A 26714-nucleotide genomic window follows, 5' to 3' on the forward strand; every position below is an offset into this window, starting at 1 on the left:
TTAAGTTTTCTAAGTCTATATTGTCTGAAAATAAATTTCCTAAATTTTTTAAATAAAATTATCCAATACTAGACTTCAAGTATAGCTTGTCCAAACATTTAAAACCTGAAAAACATAGGATTAGGTGAATCAAGGTTATATTTATTAGAGGAACAATTCCAGCAAATTGTCATGATAATTTCCATATGTGCTACTATTGTAGGACTTATGCATTCATTACAAACTTATAAAGAATATTTTATTTGACCTGGGTGCTAGTGTCTCATGCTTGTAAACCTAGCTACTCAGGAGGCTGAGATCTGAGGATCGAGGTTCAAAGCCAACCAGGACATGAGAGTCCATTAGACTCTCCTTTCCAATTAACCACCAGAAAATGGAAAGTGATAGCCTTGAGCTGAAGAGCTCAGGGACGACACCCAGACTCAGAGTTCAAGCCCTATAACCAACAATAGCAACAACAACAACAAAAAGAATATTTAATTTGTATTCTCATTGAGCAAATTCTATATATAACGTCATAAAGTAGTATAGAGTGTAGCCTCTTAGTGCCATCCTTAAACCAGCATAAATAAAGATTTCCTCATTTCTATTGTAATAGTCATTCTACCTTAAGACTTTTTACAGTGTTATTGGCAATACATGCTTGAAGAATGGTCTTCATTCTTTGGCGTATTCTTTCTGCATCTGTGATAATGAAATGATTTCATTCACATGAATACTACTAGCAAACAGTTTATCACTTCCAGAGGTATGCCAAAAAAAATAATAGATTAAGAAACCACTTGGGTAACATATTTCTCCAGTCTCTCCAAAGAATAACTATCATGTTCACTGTTAAAAGTATTCACTGAAAAAGTATATATTACTAATATGCATGTAACTTGCACAATGTAATTGACATACATGCAGAGTGGGAATTATTTCACTACTTGTTCATAACTTGCTCCTCCATAGAATCCAAGTCTATTTTAGAGCCAAGGACATCTTGAAGCTGTGTTCTTTCCTGAATAGTTTGTTTCCAAAGACAGGGGTTATCCACTTCGGATTGTTTCCTAAGCCTCTGTACAACCAGAGAAACCTGTACCAAAGAAGTGTGTGTATAGTTTTTGTTGTTATTGTTGGGGTTTTTCTTCTTCAGAACTAGCTCTGGCTTAGGGCTTTCATTTCAACCCCAGCCTTCTTCCTCCTACAAAAAATAAATCTCTCTTGCTGCTCTTTCACGGGGATAATGATAGTGTTCTGACTTTCAGTTATATCTTCTGTTTTTCTAGGTAGGCACAATCTTACATTTCAGGAAAGTTTACATGTTGTTTTGGTCCCAGAATTTCACAAGGCCGATTCCCTCATGTCTAAGCAATATCGTTCTTGGTTCTGTCCTTCCACTCATCCATCCACCCACCATTTAATCCAGGAGTCATTCATAGTGCCTCTTCTGTATATAAAGTACAATATTCACAGTATTTAGAAAAAAAGGAAACACATGATTTTATGGATCTACTCTTAGGGTTTATTTTTATGTTTAACTACATTTTATGTAAGTATTGCTAAGTTACTTCTAGCTATAAAGAGGTATCCAATGAAAATCTTTATTCCCATTTATTTCACCAATCTTTGCTTGTCATTCATCATGTGTTCTTATAAGAATGAATTTAATTTCTTTTATGTTGTCCTTTTTTAAAAAAAATATTTTACGTCAAAGTTTGGTTTATTTTGTCCTTTTATTTGTTTCTTTTATGGCTAGATTTCTACCTTGCCAAATATTCCTGCTTTACAGGGAAGCACAAAGTCTCCAAGATACAGTTCAGCCTACCTAGCACAATGAAAAAATGCTACTTGTGCAGACAGTTTTTTAATACGGCCCACCTCAGTGGGCACCACAAGTTGTTTTTCAAACTCAGAATCAAGGAATAAGGTAAAATAGAAGGTCCATGAAAGTTCAGAAAGGAATATAACTTGGGAAAAGCTGTTACAACACAAATCAGGAAATGTATGAAAGCCAAGACAGTGTGCTCAATATTTTGTGGTGAACAGATGTGATACAATTAAAGTTGTGGCACAAAGGTACACACTACTTTGTCATGATCACTGTAAATAATATACATGAAATTCCCTACAGCTAGTCCTTTCTGGTTAATAAATTATCAGACTAATGAAGGTTTTCCCATAAAATTCACAATTTGAGTGAATTCATTTTATCCATAATGTCCTTTAGTGCTTGAGTTTCATATCTAATTATCAGAACTTGCTGCAGGATAGTATTCTGTTTTTATAAAACATCTAAGAAAATATTAATTCTGTGCTACAGAGTAGCAATGCTTGTGAGTACATGGCATTTTGTGATACAAATTAAAAGAAATATTTGTATTATTACAGGAGGAAAATTAAGCAGAAGAGAATAATCCCCTTGTATCATGAAAACAGTGATATACAAGAACTGCTTATCTTTTTATTCTCTTCTGTCAGGATGGAGTCACCAAGAGTCCAGAAAAACGCTCTTCTCTCCCAAGGCCTTCCTCCATCCTCCCTCCTCGCCGGGGAGTATCAGGAGACAGAGAAGAGCACTCCTTCTCCCTCAACAGTTCTATTGCCTCTTCAGCAAGACGGACCACCAGTAGGTTTATTTCAGTTTGGTTTTGGTTTTCTTTTGAGTCATTCTTTATAACCTGAACTGGAAGACAGCGCATTACAGAAGTTACTGTATTTTACAGTGTTCCAATAAGATAAGCCCTAAGAACTGATTATCTTTATCCTAAGAATCAGAAAATCCAGACAATAGCTCCTTGAGCCAACACAATTGAGGGAGCAAATGGGAACAAATTGCTTTATTATCTACTGAACAAGGTTCACATAGTCATTTTTGTGAGGATTTTTTTCTCTCTTCCTTGAAATTTAGGGCAAGAAAGAAATCTAAAGCAATAATTAATATAGAAAATAACAATAGGAGTTTGAACATTTATACAGGTACTAAGTCTATATTTATTAATTATTCTTTTACTCAGTTGAATGAACAGTGATGATGGTTAGGTATTTGATAAAAATTAATTCATATTATAATATCCAAATAAAAGAAAAATTTCCATTACTGGGCTTCAAATATAGTTTCTTTTAGTCTTTTTAAAATATAATCAATGTATGTTTAGATGAACAAAGGCTTATATTTATTGAAGGAACAATTCCAGCAAATTGTCATAATATTTTTCATGTGTGCCAGGACTCATGGAGTAAGGTAGAACATGCTTGATGCTGTAGAGCTGGGAAATGATTGGATTTGGTTTTCAGCCCACTGATAACTTCACAACCCACCTTCCTAATGACTTCGCCATAGTCACTTGGAAAAAATAGTATTGGAAAAATGCTCTAGAATATCACTTGCAGAATTATAGCTGTGTCATTTAGACACAATCATAAAATGATGGAAATTGCAGTCACTAGCATGTGTTAGTTGTTTCTACGATTACTTTTAAAAATATTTAATAATAATTGTCCTACTTCAAATTGGATTATTTTGTCTGGCATTTAAATAGTGTTTTGACCGTGTGTGTGTGTGTGTGTGTGTGTGTGTGTGTGTGTGTGTGTGTAATATACATATATATGTATAATATACATATATATACACATATATATATATATAATTTTCTCAACACCAATTAATTTCATTGAAAAACAGCCATCTTTGAAGCTTGTGCTGAGAATGTTTTGATATTACAAAATTCTTTTTACCATGACTAAAATATAAAACTGCACTAGTAGGGAAAGTATTTAAGAGTTAGCAGTCTCAGAAAGAAGAGACATGAACTCCAAATAGCTAAGGTTGTAATTGAGCATCAACTATAACCCCAATGATAATAGGATAAGGCAAATAATCCAAATTATCCCAAAGGAACATTTTAAATCTTCCTTTCTGTATATTGCTATGGAAACCAAATGGTATTTTCAACATTAAGGCAGTTCTTCAGCTAGTATGTTCTGTCTTTTAAAATGTATCTGTATATAACTTAGTTTTTAATTTTTCTGAGCCAATTTTTTTGTTTCCTAACTTCTTTACCTTACTGGAGTTCACAAGCATATTATATTGTGTCATTTGGTTTAAAAAAAAAAAAGGATAACTGACCCTATGATCATCTAAGGACTTTGGGACATTGGACCTATTTTAGGATTACATAACTACCATTGTCCTATTATTTCCTTAACTGCACACTGGAATGTTCTGGCATTTTATGCAACTGTTTAAAAGATTTTAAGGAAACAAAACTATTCAAAAAAGCTCCTTTAGTCCAAGAAAGTCATTTCCATCCAGAAATTGACAAGTAAGAAAATAATTCGCCAGGTCGTGTGGCTTTTACCTGCAATCCTTGCTGCTTAGGAGGCTGAGATCTGATGATCAGATTGAGGTTCCCAACAGTCTGAGCAGGAAAGTGCATGAAACTCTTATCTCCAGTTAACCAAAAACAGAAACTAAAAGCTAAAAGTGTTGGTGTGGCTCAAAAGCAGTAGAATACCATCCCCGGAAAAAATAGCTAAGGGACAGGTGCCAAAGCCCTGAGTTCAAGTGAAATCATTTGTTCATTCATTTATTCATTTAGTGAGAAGTAGAGAAAATTTTCAAAATTATATTAATGTCTTTAAATGTGTTCTTAACTTTTAGGACAAATAGAAAACATTTAACTTTGTTATTTTGATTAGTAGAGCATAATTTATTATAACGAAAATGTCCACATGTACTGAACAGTGGGAAGGTCTTAATACTTGTGATTTATCCTCATTTTTCAAGACCTAATATAAAATATTTCCTTTTGTATGATGCTTAAAATCATGTTTTACCAGTATAAAAGCAAATTTACTTCATAAAAAGAATACATACGCTGAAGTAAACATTTTTTATCTACTCCCAGAATATTACTATAGCCCTGCCTCCATATAATAAAGACAGCTACGTGCACTTCAGCATGTGAATCCAATTCAATACATTAAAACACAAATCTTGATTTCCTGCTATGTTCTGGGTCCAGTACTGAAACATAGAGAGAAAATCCTTTTCCTGTAGAATATCTCATCTACTCAAAGCTGATAAAGAAATAAAATTTCTGGAGAGATTTGTTAAAAGGATGTTGTGATAGGATTATGTTAAAAACTGGCTTTAAAATGTCATGGTTATGAAAGAGTGAGAGAAAAGTAGAATGCACACAGATTTTCACTTTAATAGTCTTATATCCTATTTCATATTTTTGAGCTAAACAATCTATGTATGTCCTTCAATTAAAATATTAAAAGGGGGGGTCAGGATTTTGGTAGAGTGGTAGAGTGCTTGCCTAGCATGCACGAAAACCCGGGTTCCATTCCTCGGTAGCACATACATAGAAAAAAGCCAGTAGTGGTGCTGTGGCTCAAGTGGTAGAGCTCTAGCCTTGAGAAAGCTCACAGACAGTGCTCAGGCCCTGAGTTCAAGCCAGGACTGGCAAAAGAAAAAAAAATATTAAAAGGACACAAAACAACTTTCTCTTAATAGATGGAAAATGTTCTCTGAAAGAGGAAGTGAAAAGAATGTTTCTTTGGACAATAGAACTTAGACCAATGAGTAGATTTGTGCTGTCTGCAGATCACAATGGTCTAAAAGCTCTCTTCAGTTTATTTCTTAAAAGATATCCCGCAGTGACTATAAGAACTACATGTCCCCATTCTGGAAGAACTTTCTATGATTACATCTAATTATCAGCCATACCCAGTGATGTTTCAGATCCCTTCTACTTCAGTGATTTTTAGCATTAATTTATGTCTTTGTCCTTCACAAAATTTTACATGATCCATTGGTTTTATTTGTAATTAAAGATATAGATATATATTCAGCAGTAAAACATAAGATTCATGCCATAATATCTGTAATAAATGACATTTGAGTTCTTTTAAAAATCAGAATTCTCACAAGCTAATAATTATATCTGCTTTAGATTTGGTACTATCTGATAAATGAATGTATCCTGATATTCTCATTTCTTAAGTAAGAATAATAAGATCTGTCCTATCCATTATGCATTTTTATTTCAATTTATTTAGTATTGCTGAAACAACTTTAAGATCTACATGTTCTACATTATATCACTGTTACTTCAGAAAAAAACATTTGAAGTAGCATTGAAAATATTCAAAAAATGTTTTGAAGAAACTCTTATTGTAAAAAAACGGAGGCTGAGCTAGAGTTGAAGAAAGATATTTATTCCAAAAATCCCATGTAGTTACTGGTTTGAGAACTTTATTTATTTGATTCCAAACTAGTCTACTAATGGTGAAAAAAACCCACAGTCACCCACAAGGATTGCTGTGATTACATTCTTGAAATAGATCATTTTTATAATGATCGACCTTTGTCAGTCAGAATCCCTCAGCTAAGTTTCTTTACAAAAGGAATAATTGATACAGTAAAACATTGCCTGATCACTTTCAATTAATGCACCTGTAGGTCACACAGCTACTCCTGTAACCCCAGGGGAGTAACAAGGTTCAATCAGAATGTTTCTATATAAGATAAAAATCATGTGACCTGAACACACAGTTCCGTGCTGGGTGTACACCATATCTTTCTCTCAATGAATGTACTTACAGAGAGGAATGAGTGATCGCCTGCTGTTCAGGAATCGTCTGTGAACAGTGATCCACATACTACATTAAGCATAGCCTGTGGATTCGGCTAAGGGCAATCTCTGTACCTTCACAGTCATTCAGATAGAATTTGAGTCTTGAGATATTCATGATGAGAACTATGGAGACCAAATCAAGAAAGAGAAAAAATCAAGCCTTATCTTTGTGTTAATAAAAACATGGTCAAAAGAAAGGGATCAACTTCTCAACCTAAAGATAGGAGGCTCTCACCTTTTTTTTTTCCCAGCATTGTGGTGGTTTGGACTTCTTTACAAATACCTTGGTTCTGGGGAACTTTTCAATACTGTGGTTTGCTTTTTGTCCCACTTGCTTGTTAACATAGGGTCAGAGCCAATTCGCAGAGCAGGAAAAAGTGGCACCTCAACCCCCACAACCCCTGGATCCACCGCTATCACTCCTGGCACCCCACCAAGTTATTCTTCACGCACTCCAGGCACTCCTGGAACCCCCAGCTACCCTAGGACACCCGGAACCCCCAAATCTGCCATCTTGGTGCCCGGTGAGAAGAAAGTAGCCATCATTCGCACTCCTCCCAAGTCTCCTGCAACTCCCAAGCAGCTGCGGCTTATTAACCAACCACTGCCAGACCTGAAGAATGTCAAGTCCAAAATTGGATCGACGGACAACATCAAATACCAGCCCAAAGGGGGACAGGTAAGAATCCTGAAGTCCTCTCTTGACTGCCAAAAATAAAACCTCCTTCATTATTATATAGTCTTCCATGGGTGATAAGCCAACAGTTCTTTAAATACAAGGGGGATTCCGGTGTTCCAGAGTTACTGGTCATAGTTTTGTGTGGAGTCTGGGTAAACCTGAGGAAGTTATCTTGTAAAATTTTATGTTCTTTCCTTTGGTTGTTATTAGGAAACATTTGGTTAAACCATACAGAGAATATTTTAGTTGATTTCTGAATGGAATCTCTCTGGCTTTGTGTACTTCAGCTGAAGAGAGAGCAATCTTGTTTTCCATTTAGATCTAGACGGGGAACTCCTGTCACTGCCTTTTATGATTCCAACTTTATCTTCTTCCTGTTTCCTCAAGGATTTCCTATAATATCTTCTGTCATTTTCTTATTTACAACCAAATGAAAGCATGGTTCAGCAAGTTATTTCTCTCACTACCTGAATATTGCAAAAGGACAAGTATTTATACTGATGGTAAACAAGTAGCACAAAATAATTCTTCTGAATGAAGTTATAGCTTTGGAAATTTTATTTAAGAGTAGATGTATTGCAGAGTTGTTAGCAAAGTTTACTTCAAACTAGAGCTCTAGAGTAAACATTAATATCTTTCCTAAGCAGGGGGCTATGAGTTCTGCACTTAACTGAATCTTATTCTGTATTATGTTTGGACAAAGCCTGTAAAGAAAAATATAAGTATTTAATATCATCTTTTGATATTGATCTAGCTATGGCATCCATCAACTCTTCTTCAAGAAAGATTAAAAATATAACAACACCTATCCTGGAGAGAGCAAAGGCAATGACTGCATTTGTTTCTGAATGAACTTGTAATTCCCACCCAGTATTTTTGGATTTTTGGACTTTGGGATTTTTTTCTGTTATTTTTTCTTTCTCTTACATTTCTGTCCCTGACTTTTGATACCCCTACTTTCTTCTTCTTTTTTTTCTTTTGATCAGTCCTGGGGCTTCAACTCAGGGCCTGACCACTGTCCTTGGACTTTCTCAAGGCTAGAGCTCTACCACTTGAGCCATAGAACCATTTCCAGCTTTTTATCTATGTATGTGGTACCAAGAAATCGAACCTGGGTCTTCATGCATGCTAGTCAGGCACTCTACCACTAGGCCAAACTCCCGGCTTGATACACCTACTTTCATGCCAAGGAAAATGTATTTTCAGGCAGGTTTAGAAGAAAGACCTCGCCATACTTTAAAGCATTTCTACTAACCCAAATTTGACATATTTCCTTTTAAACAACAGATCTTCTTACTCTCTATTTTCTTGTTCATGAAAGTCCAAAGAATTAAGAAAAATCGGTTAATGTGGAAACAAGGATGAGATCAATATACCTTTTTCAAAGCATTCTATAATAATGTGGTCATAGTAAAGTATATTGTCATAAAGATAATATAAAAAGAAAAAATTCTAACATATTTAACCCTAAAGTTACATAAAATTGATATTATTCTTACATTAATCAGTTTTGCACATTAAAAAAGGAAAATGTTCTGGGTCTTTAAGAACTATCCACATGTATTGTTTTTATATTTAGACAAATAATATAGAGAACCAATTTGAATGGAATCTGTTTAATATTGAATGGAAAGTTTTTTGTAGCTTTTTATGAGCGAGATCATAAAATGAAATAACTACTTTCTAAATAACCATGATTTAAAATCAGTTCTTTTATTCTAGTATTTCTTTAAGTGCATATAGGTTGTTTCCTTTTTCAATTGTCCTAGAAAAGATTGACGTGTCTTCTTAGAATTGCACAGAAATCATGGGGCCGGGAGTTTGGCCTAGTGGTTAAAGTGCTTGCCTAGCACGCATGAAGACCCGGGTTCGATTCCTTGGTACCACATACATAGAAAAAAGCCAGAAGTGGTGCTGAGGCTCAAGGGGTAGAGCTCTAGCCTTGAGAAAGTCCAAGGACTGTGCTCAGACCCTGAGCTCAAGCCCAGGACTGGCAAAAAAAAAAAAGAATTGCACAGAAATCTAAGTAATTTCTAAGATAGTGTTCTGAAAAGACAATAAAATTAACATAAAAATGTTTTAAATACATTGTTTTGTTTAAAGGAGTCCTTAAGTGAAGAAGAGTGATGTTAGCCTAAGCTTTGCAGCAATCTCCAAGATTAAATCAATTCTCCCCAAATTTGAAGATAGCTGTTTTCTTTTTACCAGTTCTGGTTGCATTTTTATGTCTAATTTTACTTGATTTCCACTATATTTGCCAGTTCTGAAGCTGATGTAAAAATCTTTTCCTTTTCATCTGTACTAGAACTGCCCTCATATTACTTAAGCAAGAATAAAGAGCATGTAGGGCCGGGAGTTTGGCCTAGTGGTTAAAGTGCTTGCCTAGCATGCACAAAGACCCAGGTTCGATTCCTCGGTACCACATACATAGAAAAAAGCCAGAAGTGGTGCTGAGGCTCAAGTGGTAGAGCTCTAGCCTTGAGAAAGTCCAAGGACAGTGCTCAGGCCCTGAGCTCAAGCCCAGGACTGGCAAAAAAAAAAAAAAATAGAATAACGAGCATGTAAAGAAAATCTCTTCTTTCCATCTAGCAAATGTTAAGTTGCATTAGCATTATCTTTGTGTCAATAATTTGGGAAACATCTACAGCGGTGAAGTTATAAAATGACTTTTATATAAACAAGAAGTATTTCCTTTGTAAGATAAGAAATAGATGAAAGATATTTACCCCCTATTTTGTATTATTCAAAGGCATTTGAATAATATGGGAAATGAATTGGAAAATGGATACTCATTGCAACTGAACTACCTTTGTAGAAATAAATATACATCTTTACACTTTTCCACAAGCTCCTTGAAAGCCTCCTTACGGTGTATGATCTTCCCAAATGCAGGGTGTGAGGAGGGTTTTAGTTCTGTACATGTTGAACTACTAAAGGACTGAACTACACTTTTATAGTTCCTACTTTTTTGAATGGTTGAAAAAGTACATTAAGAACTAATGGAAATTACCAGCATGAGAAGTTAAAGATACATACATGCATATATATGTATATATATATATATATATACATAATTTTTATGTGTGCTGGTCTTGGTACTTGAAGTCAAGGCCTGGATATTGTTCCTTAGCTTTTCTCACTCAGAGTTGTGTCCCTAGTACTTGATCCACAACTTCACTTCTGGCTTTTTGTGGCTAACTGAAGGTAAGAGTCTCATAGACTTTCCCACCTTAGCTGACTTCCAGTATTGATTGTGAGTTCTCAGCCTCCTGAGTAGCGTAAGCCACCATCACCCAGTGATGATATTTAAAATAGGACTGAGCATCTTTAAAAGACACTGGCATGTTGCTCTCAATTATGTATTGATTTTCCTAGAATACACAATGAACTTTACGCAGAAGCCACATTGTGTAATGGGGAGCTAAATAACTTCTTAAGTTAGGAAACTTTATTATTTTCCCCTAATTTGAACATTTTTTGGTCTCTGGATTTAAAATTTCTATCCCTATCTCTTGTGTTAATGTTTAATTTTCTATTGCGAGAGAAGCTCAGCTCAGTGGTTCAGTTCACTGAAGCAGATCATTGCCTGATGGAAAAAATAAGCTTGTTGAAGATATGACAAGTTTTACAGAAAACAATAAAGTTAATCTTTTTAGCCAAAACATAAATTCCTTCTAGTGTACAGAATATATGTAATAGTGGATTCATTGTAGATAGTAAGATTCATTCTTTTAACTCCTTAGCAAAATTTCTTTCAAGTAATATCTGTATGTCTTCCTCAGAATTAAAGTTGAGTGCCTTGATGGTTCATTCCATATACTTGGTGTCCTCACCTTACTTTTTAATAGATTCATTCTTAATAAATCACTTTGAGTAGAAAAAAAATCTTTCTTAGAGCACTAGCCTTGAGCAAAAAGTGTTCAAGGACAATGCTAGGCCCCCCAGCCCCAGAACTGGCAAAAAAAAACGAAAGAAAGAAAGATAAGTTGGAAAACTTTTGTTTTACTAAGTGTATTAAGTTGAAAGCACATACAGAACACAAAGAAAGAAAGTCTGAATGAGATCATTTTTTCACTCATGTATTTGTTTATATTTACTTATTAAGACCACTGAATACTTCATGACAAAACAGGCAAGGAACAATGAAGTATGATCTCAGGGGTTCATTAATTTTGTTTTCCATCTTCTGTTTTTTCCTTTTCTCACAGCTCACACACAGTTTTCCCTTCATTTTAATTTTGAAAATAGTTGCTAAATTAGAGGAAGTAATAAAATGCTCATAAAATTAAAAATACTGCCAGTTGGTCCGGGAGTTTGGTCTAGTGGTAGAGTACTTGCCTAGCATCCATGAAGACCCAGGTTAAATTCCTCAGTACCACATACATAGAAAAAGCCAGAAGTGGTACTGAGGCTCAAGTGGTAGAACTTTGGCCTTGAGAAAGTCTAAGGACAGTGCTCAGGCCCTGATTTCAAGCACAGGACTGGCAAAAAAAAATACTCCCAGTCAACCCAACTTTAAAAAAAAAAAAGCCTATTCACTGAAATGTTTTATTCTATGTTGAAAAGATTTCTTTTAATTTTTATTTATATATTTTTGTATCAAAGTCATCATTATCTCCATATAAGAGACCCTTAAGATCAGGCACCCAGTCTTTATTGAAATAAGAAATGCTGCAACTATAATTCAAATGTCTTTGGTAGATTAATGAAAAATTGAGGAGTTATGGTTTGTAAATAGTAATTAAAAACTGAGAAAATTACTATGTTGAGCTGATCAAGTTGAGACTTGTGGAGTCTTTATGATTGCTACTCATTCATAAGCCAAAGAAGAGCATGGAGACACAGCTCAGGTTTTCTTCTAGTAACTGAACAAATTGGTTAAGAGCTATTCTCTTTTTTACCAAAATGGACACTATTCCTTAGAATTTTCTAGAAGTTTAAGTAGAAGCAAAGTCTATCAAGTGAGTACAGGCATGAATTTGGAAAGCCTTTATATGTTCATTTTCTCGAACTGCAATGGCTGTTTCATTTGTAATAGCTCCTGCAGTTCCCATGGAAACACTACTTAAAAGTATTTCACATTGAGTCTAGTAATAAGCCTTAGTAATGCCTCTTCCACCCACTCATTCTTTCCAGAATTTTCAGCAGTATCTACTCCAAGGTTTTTCAGCAGAAAACTACTTTTTTGGGCCTGTGTTATACAGTGCCCATGAAAAAATGGGTCCCTCTAACGTATTTACAGAATTGTTCTTTGGGGCATAAGCTTACATAAAAATTGAAATACATTTATAGTTTATAAGTAATTTTGAAGAGATTATTGCTCAGTAGAGACAGGATTAATTAATTCTGAATGAAGAATAGTGGTTGTACATCCAAATAGATTTTAACCAGAATGTAACTGAGGGATATTTGAAGAATACCATCCCTGACAAAGGACGTTAGTCTTCAGGAGTTTTTAATGTGGTTGTGCTTTTGTTTTGGTATATGATGGATTGTAATATCACAGAGGATAGATAAATCATTTTCATTAGATTAAGCATTGAGGAATATGAGTACTTTTGAGTGAGAAAAAAGCATTTTTGTAATCAAAGACCTAAAGTCTTCTGGCTGAGGGAAAGTCCACTATGTTTTCACTTTCTAAGACAACCTTGTGCAACTGTCCACCTTGAACTGACATGTGAGCCTTTCAAGAAAATAGCAGCCTTAGTGAGTGTCAGTTTTTAAAAATATCAATCCCACTGCACAAGAAATTCAAGTTGACTGAAATGCTTCTGGCCTATTATTGTTTTACAAAAATGTTTACTTTAGGCATGTATTTTTACATATTTCATATTTCTTTTTTATTTTAATTTTATTGTTAGGATAATGTATGGAAGGGTTACAGTCACATTCACCAGATAGTAGGTGCATTACTTCTCACACATTGAAATCCTTCTCATGTTTTTGTCTTCATTTCCCTCCCATGACCTCCTCCCAATCATCTTTTTTTCCCCCTTCCCTTTCCTATTTCAATACATATTTCATATTTCTTACTAGTAAGGGATATTTGTTCTTACTTACATAGCCTGTATTTTTTTGTTTTAATATCTTATCCTAGAGTGACTCAATTTTAGGGAAGAAAAAAATTGCTACTTTCTGTTAAGAAACATGTAAACCTATGGAGAAAGAATATAAACTTGAACTAAATTATCACAATATAATCCCACAAGAATCACACAAGAAATATGCAAAATGTTACCACAATATTCTTCTCTACTGTGGAGGAAGAATAGACCAGACTTTGTAAGAAATTGAAATTTGAATTTTTTGATTATATTAACGTATCTTTATACTAATCATCACATTACGTGACTCTATGTGAAAAAAAAATTCTCTGTTTATGTAAGTTTTGAATAAAACCCATGAGACCAGAATCTTTTTCTTGCTAGAATTCTCTAAAGTTATATAAACAAGACTCTTAAATGAAGGATTGTGATATAAACAAAATTTAAAGTTATAGCAAAAGTAACCAAAGAGAAGTGTCAAAAATCATTTGCTGAATTCTGTTTACCTCGCTCACAAGTTTTGATGTGAATTTGGAGGAATTTTGAGTTAGGAAGAACTTTACAAAGATGATCTGGTTGATTGAAATAATATTTTTTCACTCTGTGAAGTACACAAAAGAAAAAATTATCATACTTTTCCAAGTCACCTCACTTTATTACTAATTTTGTTGGCATATTGGTTAAATAAATTGAAATAAAGTATGCCTTAAAGATAAACTTGAATGATGAATATTCAAATTTTCCCTATACACTACATACTATGAATACCAAAAATCAATTAAGCAAACATGAAGTTTTAACCCTTTTTTCTACAGTCTATGGTCTAAAAATGTAGAATTTTTTAAATGTTTTCTTTAACTTACCTTTTAGGAATGCAGAATTTATCTTTGGACTTAAAATTCCTTCTCAAGCAAGTTAGCCCTAGTCATAAGCTCTAGTTAAAGTTCAAACCTTTCATTTTAAAGGGACAAATTGGAAAATAGTTCTGTCTTTCTTAGGCAATCATTGAGTCTTCAATGTTGAGTAATGATTTTGAGGACAGCTGGTACTGATTTAATTAAATCTTTTTAAGATACTATGTATAAATGGCTGTAAAGACCTTGGACATGAAGCAGTGTGTAATTTTGTTAAGACACAAACTTGAGTCACCAGGACTGATTAGCAGGTGTTCAAGAGTAAGTGGTTCAGCTTGAGTATAATGTTTGACAGGTATCCGTATCCTCTATCGAAGTGGTTTTGTTTCTCTCCACTCAGCCTCTAAGAAAATGCAGAATGGAAGTCTAGAGAACTATTGACATTTATTTTTATCATACTTTGCCTTATTGCAATATAAAGAAGATAGTATGAAACTATTATGCAATGAGAGTATAAGGAATACACACATCAAGGTTAAAACAAAGGTTGAGAAAGTCAATGTCAAAAAGGCCAGCTAATAGTTTCACTGGAAGGTGAACAACTCCTCAGAAAATCAAGGACAAATCCACTGAATTTAGCTTTTAGTATGTTTAAAATTCTAGATCATCTCTAAGCAATAGTAGAGGCATGACCCTTTGGAGTTGAGGCATTTGTTTTAGAAAACATAAAAATTATGAGACAATTGATTAACTATTAAGATCAAACAGACTTACAAAACTTAAATTTCCATTTGTTTCAATAAATGAATTAGGCTTAAAGTTTGACTTTTGATCACTTGGTAGTAAGTCACCTAGTAGGTACTGTAATGATGTCTACATTGAAATTCCTAAGTTCATAAGCCAAATACTTTTGTTCCCTAAGGATTAATAAAATGTCTCACATAAATTCCATTCATTGGCAAAAATAATTATATACTACAAAAAGTAATCTTATTGTTACCGGACATAATAAATCAGAATTATTTTCTTTCTGAAAATAATTCATGAAATTTTATTTTTTCTATGTGGTTTAAAAACTTACCTGCAGGGGATGGGGGGAGGGAAATGGGGACCAAAACATGAGAAAGGGTATCAATGTTTGTGAAGTAATGCACCTATCTTGTGAATATAATGGAGCCCTTCTATTAATTACAATAAAAAGTATATTTAAAAATTTACCTGCTTCCACAACTTATATTAAATTCTTACTGCACAATAATGCTTATTGTAATGTACCTAAATCATTTTAAGTTGGAATTTTTGCTCTGTCCTAGAGCGTGGCCTAGTCATTATGTCTCTGAATTCTAATTTTGACAAGAGGCCATCCCCTTGGGCTTCTGCAGAGAGCTGTCAATGATATTTCTCTGTTGGGGACAAGCTGTCTTGTCCATGTTAGAAAGGCACTGTGATTTAAGCTTTAGTTAGTTAAAAATACTTAAAATTCAATGTCCTTGTAAATCTTAAAATCTTTCAGACAAATACCAAGAGATGTGTTAACATTCTCGGGAAGGCTAGGGTAAATTTATTTAAACTTTTTTTTTTACATAAAAGGACAAGTTGTCCCCTAAAGCAATGACATTGTGATTTCTTTTAGCTATGAAGTAGAGGAGGAATCGCTACTGTAAAGCAAAACAAATAATAGCAGCAAAATTGAGTCTTTTTCTATGCTTACATTATTTTTCCTCCAGTACATACCAACTTCATAAGACACATAAAAGAAATCACGGAAGAGTTATGACTTTGTGCAGTACATTACCCCAGAGAACTGTATTTTTCCAAATCTGAGTTTGCTGTTGTCTTTAAAACAGAAATTGAACCAAACTTTAAATCAGCTAGACTCAACCAAGACCTGGACTGTATCTGCATGATCTGGTATAAACCAGCTAACCATCCTTCACCTTCCGAGTGAGCCTCACTTGTGCAATATGGACTAACAGAGCAGTCAAGTTGGTCACCATGGTAGATGATGCTGTGTGGCTAGAAGGAGTGAACCACACACTAAACCAAACCATTCTATTAAGTGTTCCCAAAGTAGACCCAGTCTCAGTGTTGCCAGCATCTATATCACAGACGGTCCCCATTTTATTTTTCTATTCCTCCTAGCATTTACCTGGGATACTTAATGTCTTGAGCATCTGGCCCTTGACAGGGAAATAGAGACTTATATTTACCTAATATAAATGTGTTTCAGTTCTAGCATTAATCCTATTTCATAAATGAATATGCAATGAGGAAGGAGGCCTCTTTGGCGCTACCAATTCTGGTTCCTATACCCACTATCTTGAAATAAAAATGCACAGTGAAGTGACCTCCAATTCCTTTTAGGTTAGGATTTTAAACAAGAAGATCGATTTTAGTAAAGTTCAGTCAAGATGTGGTTCCAAGGATAACATCAAACATTCTGCTGGGGGCGGCAATGTAAGTAGACAGCTTCTGTCCTGATTGTGTTGGAGCCACCTGCATAGCCAGCGCCTTGCCTCCTCTTCTGCCTCCTCTCAACACACTCCTGCCTCTCACTGCTGTTCCCGTGTCTCTTGGTGTTTAGGTGATGGGCTTCCCATCCTTCCTCTGAGGTTATCAGCCAAGTTCTCACTTTCATGTGGGAAAGGAAACCTTGTTAGAATGCATCAGTCCTTTCCAAAGGATAGTGAACCTATTTTTCTTGCCAACTTTGTTTGCTGGCCTTTTTGCTATTTCCTTCCTGTAGTTCACTGGACTTACTTTTCTAGCTCCCTGTAAATTACCCTGGAGGAAAAGGATCCTATATTTGAAAATGTACAAAGTGTGTAATGCCAGTCTTCAGTGGTTCATTATTCATGAAAGTGGGGCTGTCATTTAGAATAATACAAAACGAGCAAAGCATAGTTCATCTATAATTTAAAATAAAATGTTTAAAGTCCTGGTTTACATTTAGTCATGATTGGCTTGTTCCTGTGTCTTCTATGTAGTGGAAATAATATCCTCTACAAGGATGTGAATGGTGAATCCATATATCTCCTGTCTCCAGCGGGCTGCAGGAAAAGCTAAAGTAGTAAATACACTCATGCTGAAGAAAGCATGCCTCTTCATAAAATGATTCTTTAAAGGTGAAGATGAAACATGTGGCTTATTTCCACAGACCATTTCATCGAAAGTTCACCTTCTGATGCTCTGTGCTTCAAGTAACTTACATGTCTTCTTACCCTTTAACTTACAGAGCCACCCATAGTTCAACGTGTCTTGGCTATTTGCTCCTCAGGTGGAAATTAATCCCTGAGGAGAAAGAGATAAGCAAGGGGCTGTCAGAAGATCAAGCAGCTTCACTGAGCATAAAAATGTCTTTGTGGCTAGAAAGCCATCACAGTGTTTAAGAGCGCTCCTTCAGGGATTCTGGGCTAAGCCTCACTCACGTGGATGCTACTCTCCAGGTGCCCTCACTTATAAGAGCACCCACAGAGGCAGCCCCCGCCCAGGTGATGCCCTCACAGGTATCAGAGGGTGGATCGTGCTAACCTGTGCCACAGATGCTCCTGATCAACACACACACAGTGCAGAGGCCAAGTTGGGATTAAAAAGTGTCTTGAAGTCAATAGGGCACTTCCAACCTTGGAAACAATAGTTTTCAACTTTCTTCTAATAAAAACTTGCTTGTTTAAATACACAGAGACGTCAGCTGGGGCCTCTCAGCTGGGTCTGAGAAGTTTGCACATCCACCAAATACAGAAGGGAGGTGGACCACGTTGTGAAAGTACTGCTTCAATTATTGGGAGAAAATGTAAAAATGAAGTGAAGTGCTATCACTTTATGTTGGTATGCAAGAAAAAAAATTCCATTTAGCCAAGATGGGACAACTTAATTTTTTGGGAAAGCATATTTAGAACTGTTTTCTCTCTGAAAGCAATGTTGATCTTCTTGTAGTAAGAGCAGTGTTGGTCATTTCTATGTAAAAAAAAATCACTTTATAAAGGATAATCCACTCCTTCGCTTGGCTCTTTGCTTATAGAAAGATTTAACATGATGTGCCTTGGTTCTCTGAGTAGAAGCCTGCCTTATTAATATAAATATTCTTCTGCTCTTGTGGCATGACTTGCTTTCTACTAATAAAATCTTCTATTCCAGGATTTTTCATTTGCCTTGGTTCTTTCTGGAACAATAGGAAGAGCATTTGGGCAATTAGGCTTTCATACATGTGTGTGTGTGTGTGTGTGTGTGTGTGTGTATGTGTGTGTTTGTGTGTGTGTGTATCTTTGTATGTGTGTGTATGTGCGTACACACATGTACAATTAGCGCTTCACTTTGTCTTCTGAGTATATTATTGTGTGTCATACGTGTGAATGTGTTTCTAGATTTTGGTGTGATCCGAGAGCTTTCCTTGTCTAAAACATTTTAAATGTTTTTATATGGTTTGCACAGGTACAAATTGTTACCAAGAAGATAGATTTAAGCCATGTGACATCCAAATGTGGTTCTCTGAAGAATATCCGTCACAGGCCAGGTAAATCAATACTTTTTTGTAGCAATATTTAATGAATACTTTTTTGATGGCAATATTTCATTGGATTCAGGAAATTGACAAGATTTTGTTGTTTTGTTATCTTAACTGGATAGATGTTTCAAAGTCTTGATATTTCGCCTTTTCATAAATGGAAACAAATGTCAAAATATCTTCATTTCAGACAAGAAAATGCAATTTCTATAGGACAGGTTAATAATTAAAAAGTATCCAAAATGCAAGTGTTTCTATTCCTCATCATACTTAGTGGAGTTTTTTCCTGTAACATATGTTTGTTTGGTCATGCATCCATATCTTAACATTTACTGAAAGCACTATTTTAAAATATTTTCATGAAATTACTTTTATACATTATTTAAAATTAGAACTGCTAGCTTGGCTTCAGTGGCTCACACCTGTAATCCTAGCTGCTCAGGAGACTGAGATCTGAGGATTGTTGTTTGAAATAAGCCTGGGCATAAAAGTCCATAGGACTCATCTCCAATTAACTACAAGAAAAGCTGAAAGCAGGGCTATGGTTCAAGTAGAACACTAGCCTTCAGCAACAAAGCTCAGAGGTAGCATCCAGGTCCTGAGGTCAAGCCCCAAGATTTTGGAAACAAACAAGCAAAAACAAAGACATCAATGAATGAAGAATTGCATTTTACACAGTTCAGTACTTCATCTTATAAATTTCTCAGATTCTTCATTCAGTTTATCAATATCAGTTTGTCAGTAAGCACTGAAAATCCTCAGCAGAGAGGAATACTCCCGCAATTCATTTTTTCATATCTAGCTAAGATAAGTATATCTCACTACATCTCTCTATATAACTATAGAGTCATTTGTATGTATACATCTATATCTCTATAATTTCATTCTCATAAATATGTAATAGATTACATAGCTAACTATATAATTTTATATATGTAATTATATGTTGCAAGTATTTTCATACAATTTATATATTTCTTTGAAATATACAATGGCAAAACCATTTGGTTTTAACCATCTATTCTTGGTATCTTAACCAATAAATCAACTAATATATTATTTCTATTAAAGTGTCTCAAGTGTTGTCAGAAATAAAGTATAAAATTATTTCAGTAAATTAAAACTAAAACCAGAGGAAAATTATTAAACATTTACTGGTTGAAAACAAAGGTAAGTACTTTATACCTTCAAATAGGCAAGTATATTGGAAATGTTTGGAAGTCTGGTTTCATTTTGTCACAGTTTATGAAGCAAACTAAGGAGTTGTAAGTTACAAAAGTGAAGGATCTATTACTAGGTTCAGAACTGTTATCACAGAACCAGCTTCTCTGTAATTCTTAGGCCAACAGGGACTTGCCACAGGCTACATAGCTTCATGATTCTCCTATCTAAAAATGAAGTCTACAGATAGCAAATTGAATTTGTTCTGTTCTGTCAGCCACATGATGCAAGAATGGACATGCTGCCTATTTTCTTGAAGAACAGAAAAGAAAAAGCTACAGTTTCTAGGCAATTAGGCTAGTTATTCATACTCACCAGAGGTTTGAATACAAATCAAAATTTCAAATAGACCTAGAAATCTCCTGTGTATTATTTGCTGACATAAAAGGCTATTGTCAGAAACTCCAGTCTATTTCTAATTCTAGTTCTTTTATCTATTAAACTGAATCACATGGCTAATGTCAAAAAGAAATGTCAGCATGGTGATCCTTAATAAAAGCAAGCTCCTCAGAGAGTTATTTAGAATGTACAGTACAAAAGGAGAAATGAAAAAAATTAAAATTAAAATTTCAATACTTGGAAGCACAAATTGAAATTCAACACTTCAATTTGAAACTAGATAAAGATTACAGTCCTTCACAATTATTGTTCCTGTAGGGTGCCAGAGCTCCTCAAAACCAAAGATCTCTGAATTCAAATGGGCTTCTCCAACAATTATGTAAGAATTTCTTATGGGAAATCAGCAACAATAATCTACTTCCTTTTTGAATATTTGCGAGGTCAATATTACATTCCTTGTTTTGTCTTCTCAAAAGATAGTTCAGTGGACCCTCAGCAAAATTATCTTGAAACAATACAAAGTTAGAAAAGAAAGGTGAGGTTTTCTTCTATCAGAGGCTGCCAAAAAAGAAGAAAATAAGATTACAGCTAGGCATCTACTAGAAACCTCAACATCATCTTGCCTCTGAGTTGATTACACATTTATAAATCATCCTGAGTCATGCAAATCTCATTACAATCAACGTAATGAGAACTACAGGCCAAATAAAACATAAGAAGAACACTCGATAAGGGAAGGTATCATTGAGGGAAGGGTTAACTGCATGTCTTCCCTAAACGTGAGTTCTTCACAAGAATAAATAGCTGTTCTCCAAAATGAAAGCCAATTCACATCTTCTAATATCAATCCCCCCATAAAGAAATTAGGTATTAGCATAAGTATGTAGCTGTTACATGAAGTAAACATCACAAGGTTTAAGGGTCCTGTGAAGACTTAGCTACAAATTTCTCTGTTGGGAGCCACATAGCTACATAAGCACAAAAATTTCAAAACTGAAAGATCTTGTTTCATGGATTTCCCTCAAAGGGATTCTTGGATTATCAAATTCTCCAGTGAAGTGCAGTGCTAGTAGACCTAGCAACCTTCAGAAGAACATGTATACCGAAAGCAGATTCCTGATGACATTGAAGCAAGTCTCTTTGGCGTACAGATATGGAGGAGTGTGTCCCCCCCTTCTTGCCAAGTCACAGCATGAACCAAATATAAGGATGATCCAAGGATGCCCACATCTCATAGATAATATGATCTGGTATTTGCATGTAACTTAGAAACATCCTCTCATGTATTTTAAACTACCCAAACATTTCTTATAATACATAATAAAAAGTAAATGCTGCTGGGCACAGTGGCTCATGGCTGTAATCCTAGCTACTCAGGAGGCTGAGATCTGAGGATGAAAGTTCAAAGCCAGCCCAGGCACTAAAATCTCCCTGAGACTCTTTATCTCCAATTAACCATCAGAAAACCAGAAGTGGCACTGTGGCTCAAGGGGCAGAGGGGTTACCTTGAGCCGAAGAGCTCAGGGACAGCACCCAGACCCAGAGCTCAAGTCCCACCACTGACCCCCCCCAAAAAGTAAATTAAATGCTAACTAAATATTTGTTACGCCATATTGCTCTAGGAATAATGATTTTTAAAAGTTTGTACATTCTGAGTACAGATGTAAATTTTTCCCCAAATATATTCAATCCAAGGATTCATAATCTACAGCTCCAAAAAGTCTACTACATGCTTCCTGTTGGTGTGCCATTCCAGTCTAGAATTTCCATGGATAAATGACTAGTTGCTGTAAAGAAAAATAAAGATGAATTTTTAGTTCCACTTTAATATGCTCCATTAGAAAGAAAGAAACTAAATGTTTGATATTTTAGAAAGAATGAAAAGGGATACTACATTGTGTTATTTTTAGAACTTGTTATCCCAATTAGAAAAAAGAAATCTCTTATTTCTAAGGTAGACATGGGCCAAAAGAATGGAATTAGTATCACGAAGCAATCCATACAATGCAATAGGAAGGTTGTGGGAAATAGTATGGACTGCAGATTCTGGAAGATTTTTGTCAGAGGGATAGAGCTAGTAAGTGTGTGGGAGTCATTAAAACACAACCAAGCAATTAAAAAGCCTTTCTCCTCTCATAGGTGGTGGACGTGTGAAAATTGAGAGTGTAAAGCTGGATTTCAAAGAAAAGGCCCAAGCAAAAGTCGGTTCACTTGACAATGCTCACCATGTACCTGGAGGTGGTAATGTCAAGGTAAGACACAAAGGTGTTGAACCATTTTAAATACAGTTCTGAAAGGACTGTCAAGCAGAACAAGCCCCAGATTGCATATTCAGGGAGAGAGTTAGGGCCTAGTTCAGGTGCTGGCATTAACAAGCCCTAATTCTCGTCTTACACAGATTGACAGCCAGAAGTTGAACTTCCGAGAGCATGCAAAGGCCCGCGTGGATCATGGGGCGGAAATCATCACACACTCCCCAGGGAGGTCCAGTGTGGCATCACCCCGACGACTCAGCAATGTCTCTTCATCGGGAAGCATCAACCTGCTCGAATCTCCTCAGCTCGCCACTTTGGCTGAGGACGTCACGGCTGCACTTGCTAAGCAGGGCTTATGAATACTTCTCCTTTAGCACTGGAATAATAATAGTATTTAGGCATGAGCTCCTGGCAAGAGTGGGCTCTGAGCAGGTATTATAGTCATTCTTTACAAACCATAAGATAATCTCATCCCCCCCCAACTGTAGTAATTGTTACAATTTTATATTTAAAAAATGAATAGTATTATGCAGAAATTGACCTGATTTCCATTTGCAACAAGAACACACTGGCTTTCCATTGGGTACAATTGGACAGTTATTTTAGCTCTGCTCTGTTTTGCATGGAGTATTATTATTATTTTTTTAATTGCATTTTTACCTTTTCATGTGCCTGAAGGCTATCTACTACATTCTGAAAGGCCTTGTTAAAATCCAAGCTGCTCATTTCACAATTCTGTTTCTGGGTGAAAAGATGAAAACTGCCCATTGTAACTTATTACAGTTTTAATTAAATCACACAGTCTGATTGCAGGAAGGGAAGAGCATGTAAGAAATAAGTTTTTTAAAGTGTTATTTTGTATAAATGGGAAGAAAGATACAACTAAGTTATTAACATTTGGGACCTGGATAATTGTATCAGAGTATGTCAATCCAATAAATTATTTAACTAACTAAAAAGAAAATAGTTACAAACCATTTGAGCTGTGGTTGAGGAAGTACATAAGTGCATCTGTTAGGAGTGATGCACTTTCATTAGGATGGACTTATGTCTGATTAGAATGTCAGTTGATTGGCTAGATTTGTGTCCATACCCTTTTTTCCATTTGTTTGATACAGTATTATAGATATAAATATATATATATTTCTCTGTGGCCATTTGTGATACTTCCTCATATACTTGAATATTACACTTCTTTATTCACAGTATCTGTGTCTTCTGCACCCTTCGGTGTTGCAATTTTAGGTATGTGAAAGTAGATGTTAGCAGGGTTCTCTCCCTATTTTAAAAAAAATATGTTAAAAAAGACAAAAATGTTTTAGCATGAAGTTACTTTCTGTAACAACTCAGCGCTATAACTGTTTTAGTGCCAGATACAAGTCTTTCCTGTGATGCGAGAAAAATATTATTTTTCCTTTGCTTTCACCAATATGGAAGTTTGTGGAGCCAGTCCAGTTATAAAGGGTTTACAGATTGTTGGTTTAAGATCATGAATTTAATCTTATTTGTCATCACAGATTAGTTTGGGTTTTAGTCCTAAGTAAATCTTAAGATTTATTGTCTTTCTCTGGTTTTTTTTTCATTTGCTAAAGTTGAAACTAAGAATGGTAATTTGAGATGCATTTTCTAATACTTCCAAAAAATCAGTTTATGAAATTCTCTAATAAATGATTGGCTTCTTTAACCCAAGTAAAGATCCATGGAATAGAAGACAGGGAGGGGGAAGGGGACATGTAGAGAAGCTGTTGCTCTAAAATATTTGAGACACAGATATCTAAACCAGCTTTTTCCAGAACTCTAACACTACACTTTGCAGAGAAACATGGCGTGACTTTGCATTACTTATTAGTTCTGACTTTACATCCATACTATCTAGAAATCACAAGTCAATCACCTAATTCCACTACACATCTTTCCTCTTCTAGTTGTAAATAAGCAATGACATAGCCAATGGCCTGAACAGGGCAGAGTTACACAGAGTAAATGGACACTTTTTAGTCCCTCATTTGTTCTTTTTCTTGCTCAGGGATTGTAGGCTGGACAAAGTGAAAGACAAAGAGTCTGCTAGGTTTCTGATATTCGTGAGCCCAATTAACTCCTGATTTAAAAAGTAAGGTGATGAATGTGACCTGGAATAGCAAGGAAAGACAGGAGTATGTAAGACAAAAAGCCATGGAATAAAAAGAGACACGGGTGCCACTCTTGATGAATACCCAGATTATCTCAACCAATGTGATCTGCCCCAAGGGAAATAAAAAGAACAAATCACACCCCTCTTTCTTAGCAAGGAAATTTGCACAGGCCTATGTGTCAGTCATTTCTGAAAAAAATAACAAAAACAAACTGCGGAGAGGGTTGTAGACGTATCTGTTACCTACTTAGTAACTGCTATGAGATTGTGTTTGATTGGTTTGGCAGTATATCCATCACTTTCTTTTGAAATGCACTAGGAAGTAGAATAAGGAATTCTGTGTGCAGACTTAAGGTATTCTCATAGGTTTTGACAGTCTTAGACAGTAGTTTAAATTCTTAGGGAGGAAAGGCAGAAATAGCTGATTAGAACCAATTTAATCTGTGGAAGATTTTTTAAAACCTATTTTAATTTTTGTTATAATCAAGACTAAGTAAACACACTTTAGATATTAAATTTCAATTTCTTACAAACACAGAGCCCCAAAGACAAATTATGTAAAGCATGAAAGCTTTGGTATTAAAACGAACATTCATTTCCACTAACAAAATTATAAAAAGAATTCTGTGCACTTGTTTTGGATGAGAATGCAGTTGTTTATAAAATTATCAAAAAGTATGGAATACACAGCTACAGATGTCTTCTTATGGGGGTCTGGGACACAGCCCATCTGGGCCTTCTCTTAAGGTAACGACTCAAATTAAGCTTTTGGACACCACTTTTGTGGGGACACATACGCTGATCCAGGTGTGGAATTTCCATAGTTCCACCTCTGGATCTACTAATGCCAGTTTCTCTCTGGCTTTGGCCTTTGAGAACCTGTTTAAGAATACGTAATTAATCCAGAGCTGGGAAGAGTTAAAAGGCCAACTTTTCTAGTGAACTCAGTCTCTCTGGGTCCCCTGCAACTGGAAATTGGATACCTTAAAACAATGCAGGGAAGATCCGAGTTCCTGACGAGTTTCAAAGGCCACGTTCATTTAGGAACTAACTCTCTCTGGATTCACCTGCTGAATTCCAGCAGTGTGCTGGGCCTAAGTCCCACCCATAAGCAAGACAAATGTCTGTGTGATGCCAGCTAGATGTGACACAGGAGTTTCAGTCAATAGAAGAATCTAGTGATCCTAGTTGGCCTTCTTCATACACACTCATAAATAGCAGAGCAAGATTTGCATCATCCACCAAAGTGGAACATTCATGTCAGTACTGTTAAAGAAAATAACAGAGTGGATTGTTGACAGAGCTGCAATTATGCATTTTTCTCCTGTTTTTCATGTTACAGGAAAGGAAATAAACTATTCACGGTAGAAGTAGCAAAGACAGATTTATGGTTTGCGAAGGCAAATTCCAGACATTCCTTCAAAGATAGATGTGCTGAAAGAACAATACTGTTTTTGTTTTTGTTTTTATTTTTGTTTTTACACCTAGAAATTTTAGTCTGGGAATGTAAGTTGAGATCAAATCCCTTGGCAAGAAAAAGATTATTTTCTAACTGAAAATAGCGTCAGTCATAGAAGTCCACTTCAACTTTAGCAACAAGAAAAGAAAAATCAACAAACAAAGTATACTCTGTATGCTGGGATTCCAAGGTTCCAATACACCACTACAAATCTGTGGGGGAGGGGAGGTTCTTTCTTCTGATAATTCTAGAGCCTGTTACCATAGGAAGGCATTTATTCAATGACTGGTTGTAGTTAGCTCATGTTTTTCAATCAAATTTGCAAATGTATTTGTTGCTGTATAGTGATTGTTTTGCAAAATAAAATTGCTTGTCACCTATCTGTTACTTTTAGAGTTTGTTTCTACTTGGTCTTTCTTTACTTTTTTGCAAGGAAGAAAGTATGTGTGTATAATTGTGTTTATGTGTGAGTTATGTACACACACAAATATGGTTCAGTCAAAGACAGCTTGTGGAAAGAAGGCTATATAATCTCCTCAATTCCTATGTATCACACACTAGAGTAGATCATATTATATGCATCTAACTGATAAAGGGAA

The 26714-nt window shown here is 35.3% G+C and overlaps 1 protein-coding gene across 22 annotated transcripts in view; it reads left to right on the forward strand.

Moving 5' to 3' along the window:
• Map2 (microtubule associated protein 2) overlaps positions 1-26495 on the forward strand; it is a 254807-nt gene extending 228312 nt beyond the window's left edge. For 12 of the 22 annotated variants that reach the window (XM_090354728.1, XM_090354706.1, XM_090354712.1 and 9 more), the window contains 6 exons: positions 2464-2611; positions 6977-7308; positions 16571-16663; positions 18638-18719; positions 22410-22522; positions 22669-26495. In XM_090354728.1, the coding sequence (XP_090210854.1) occupies positions 2464-2611; positions 6977-7308; positions 16571-16663; positions 18638-18719; positions 22410-22522; positions 22669-22884 (984 nt within the window). In that variant the 3' untranslated portion in view covers positions 22885-26495. The remainder of the gene's footprint in view (positions 1-2463; positions 2612-6976; positions 7309-16570; positions 16664-18637; positions 18720-22409; positions 22523-22668) is intronic. The other 10 variants (XM_090354714.1, XM_090354716.1, XM_090354717.1 and 7 more) reach the window with 2 other exon arrangements.
• The last annotated feature ends 219 nt before the right edge of the window (positions 26496-26714 follow it).

The sequence above is a fragment of the Megascapheus bottae genome, chromosome 21 (genome assembly GCF_031878675.1).
Source record: "Megascapheus bottae isolate mThoBot1 chromosome 21, mThoBot2.hap1, whole genome shotgun sequence".
Classification (NCBI taxonomy): Eukaryota; Metazoa; Chordata; class Mammalia; order Rodentia; family Geomyidae; genus Megascapheus; species Megascapheus bottae.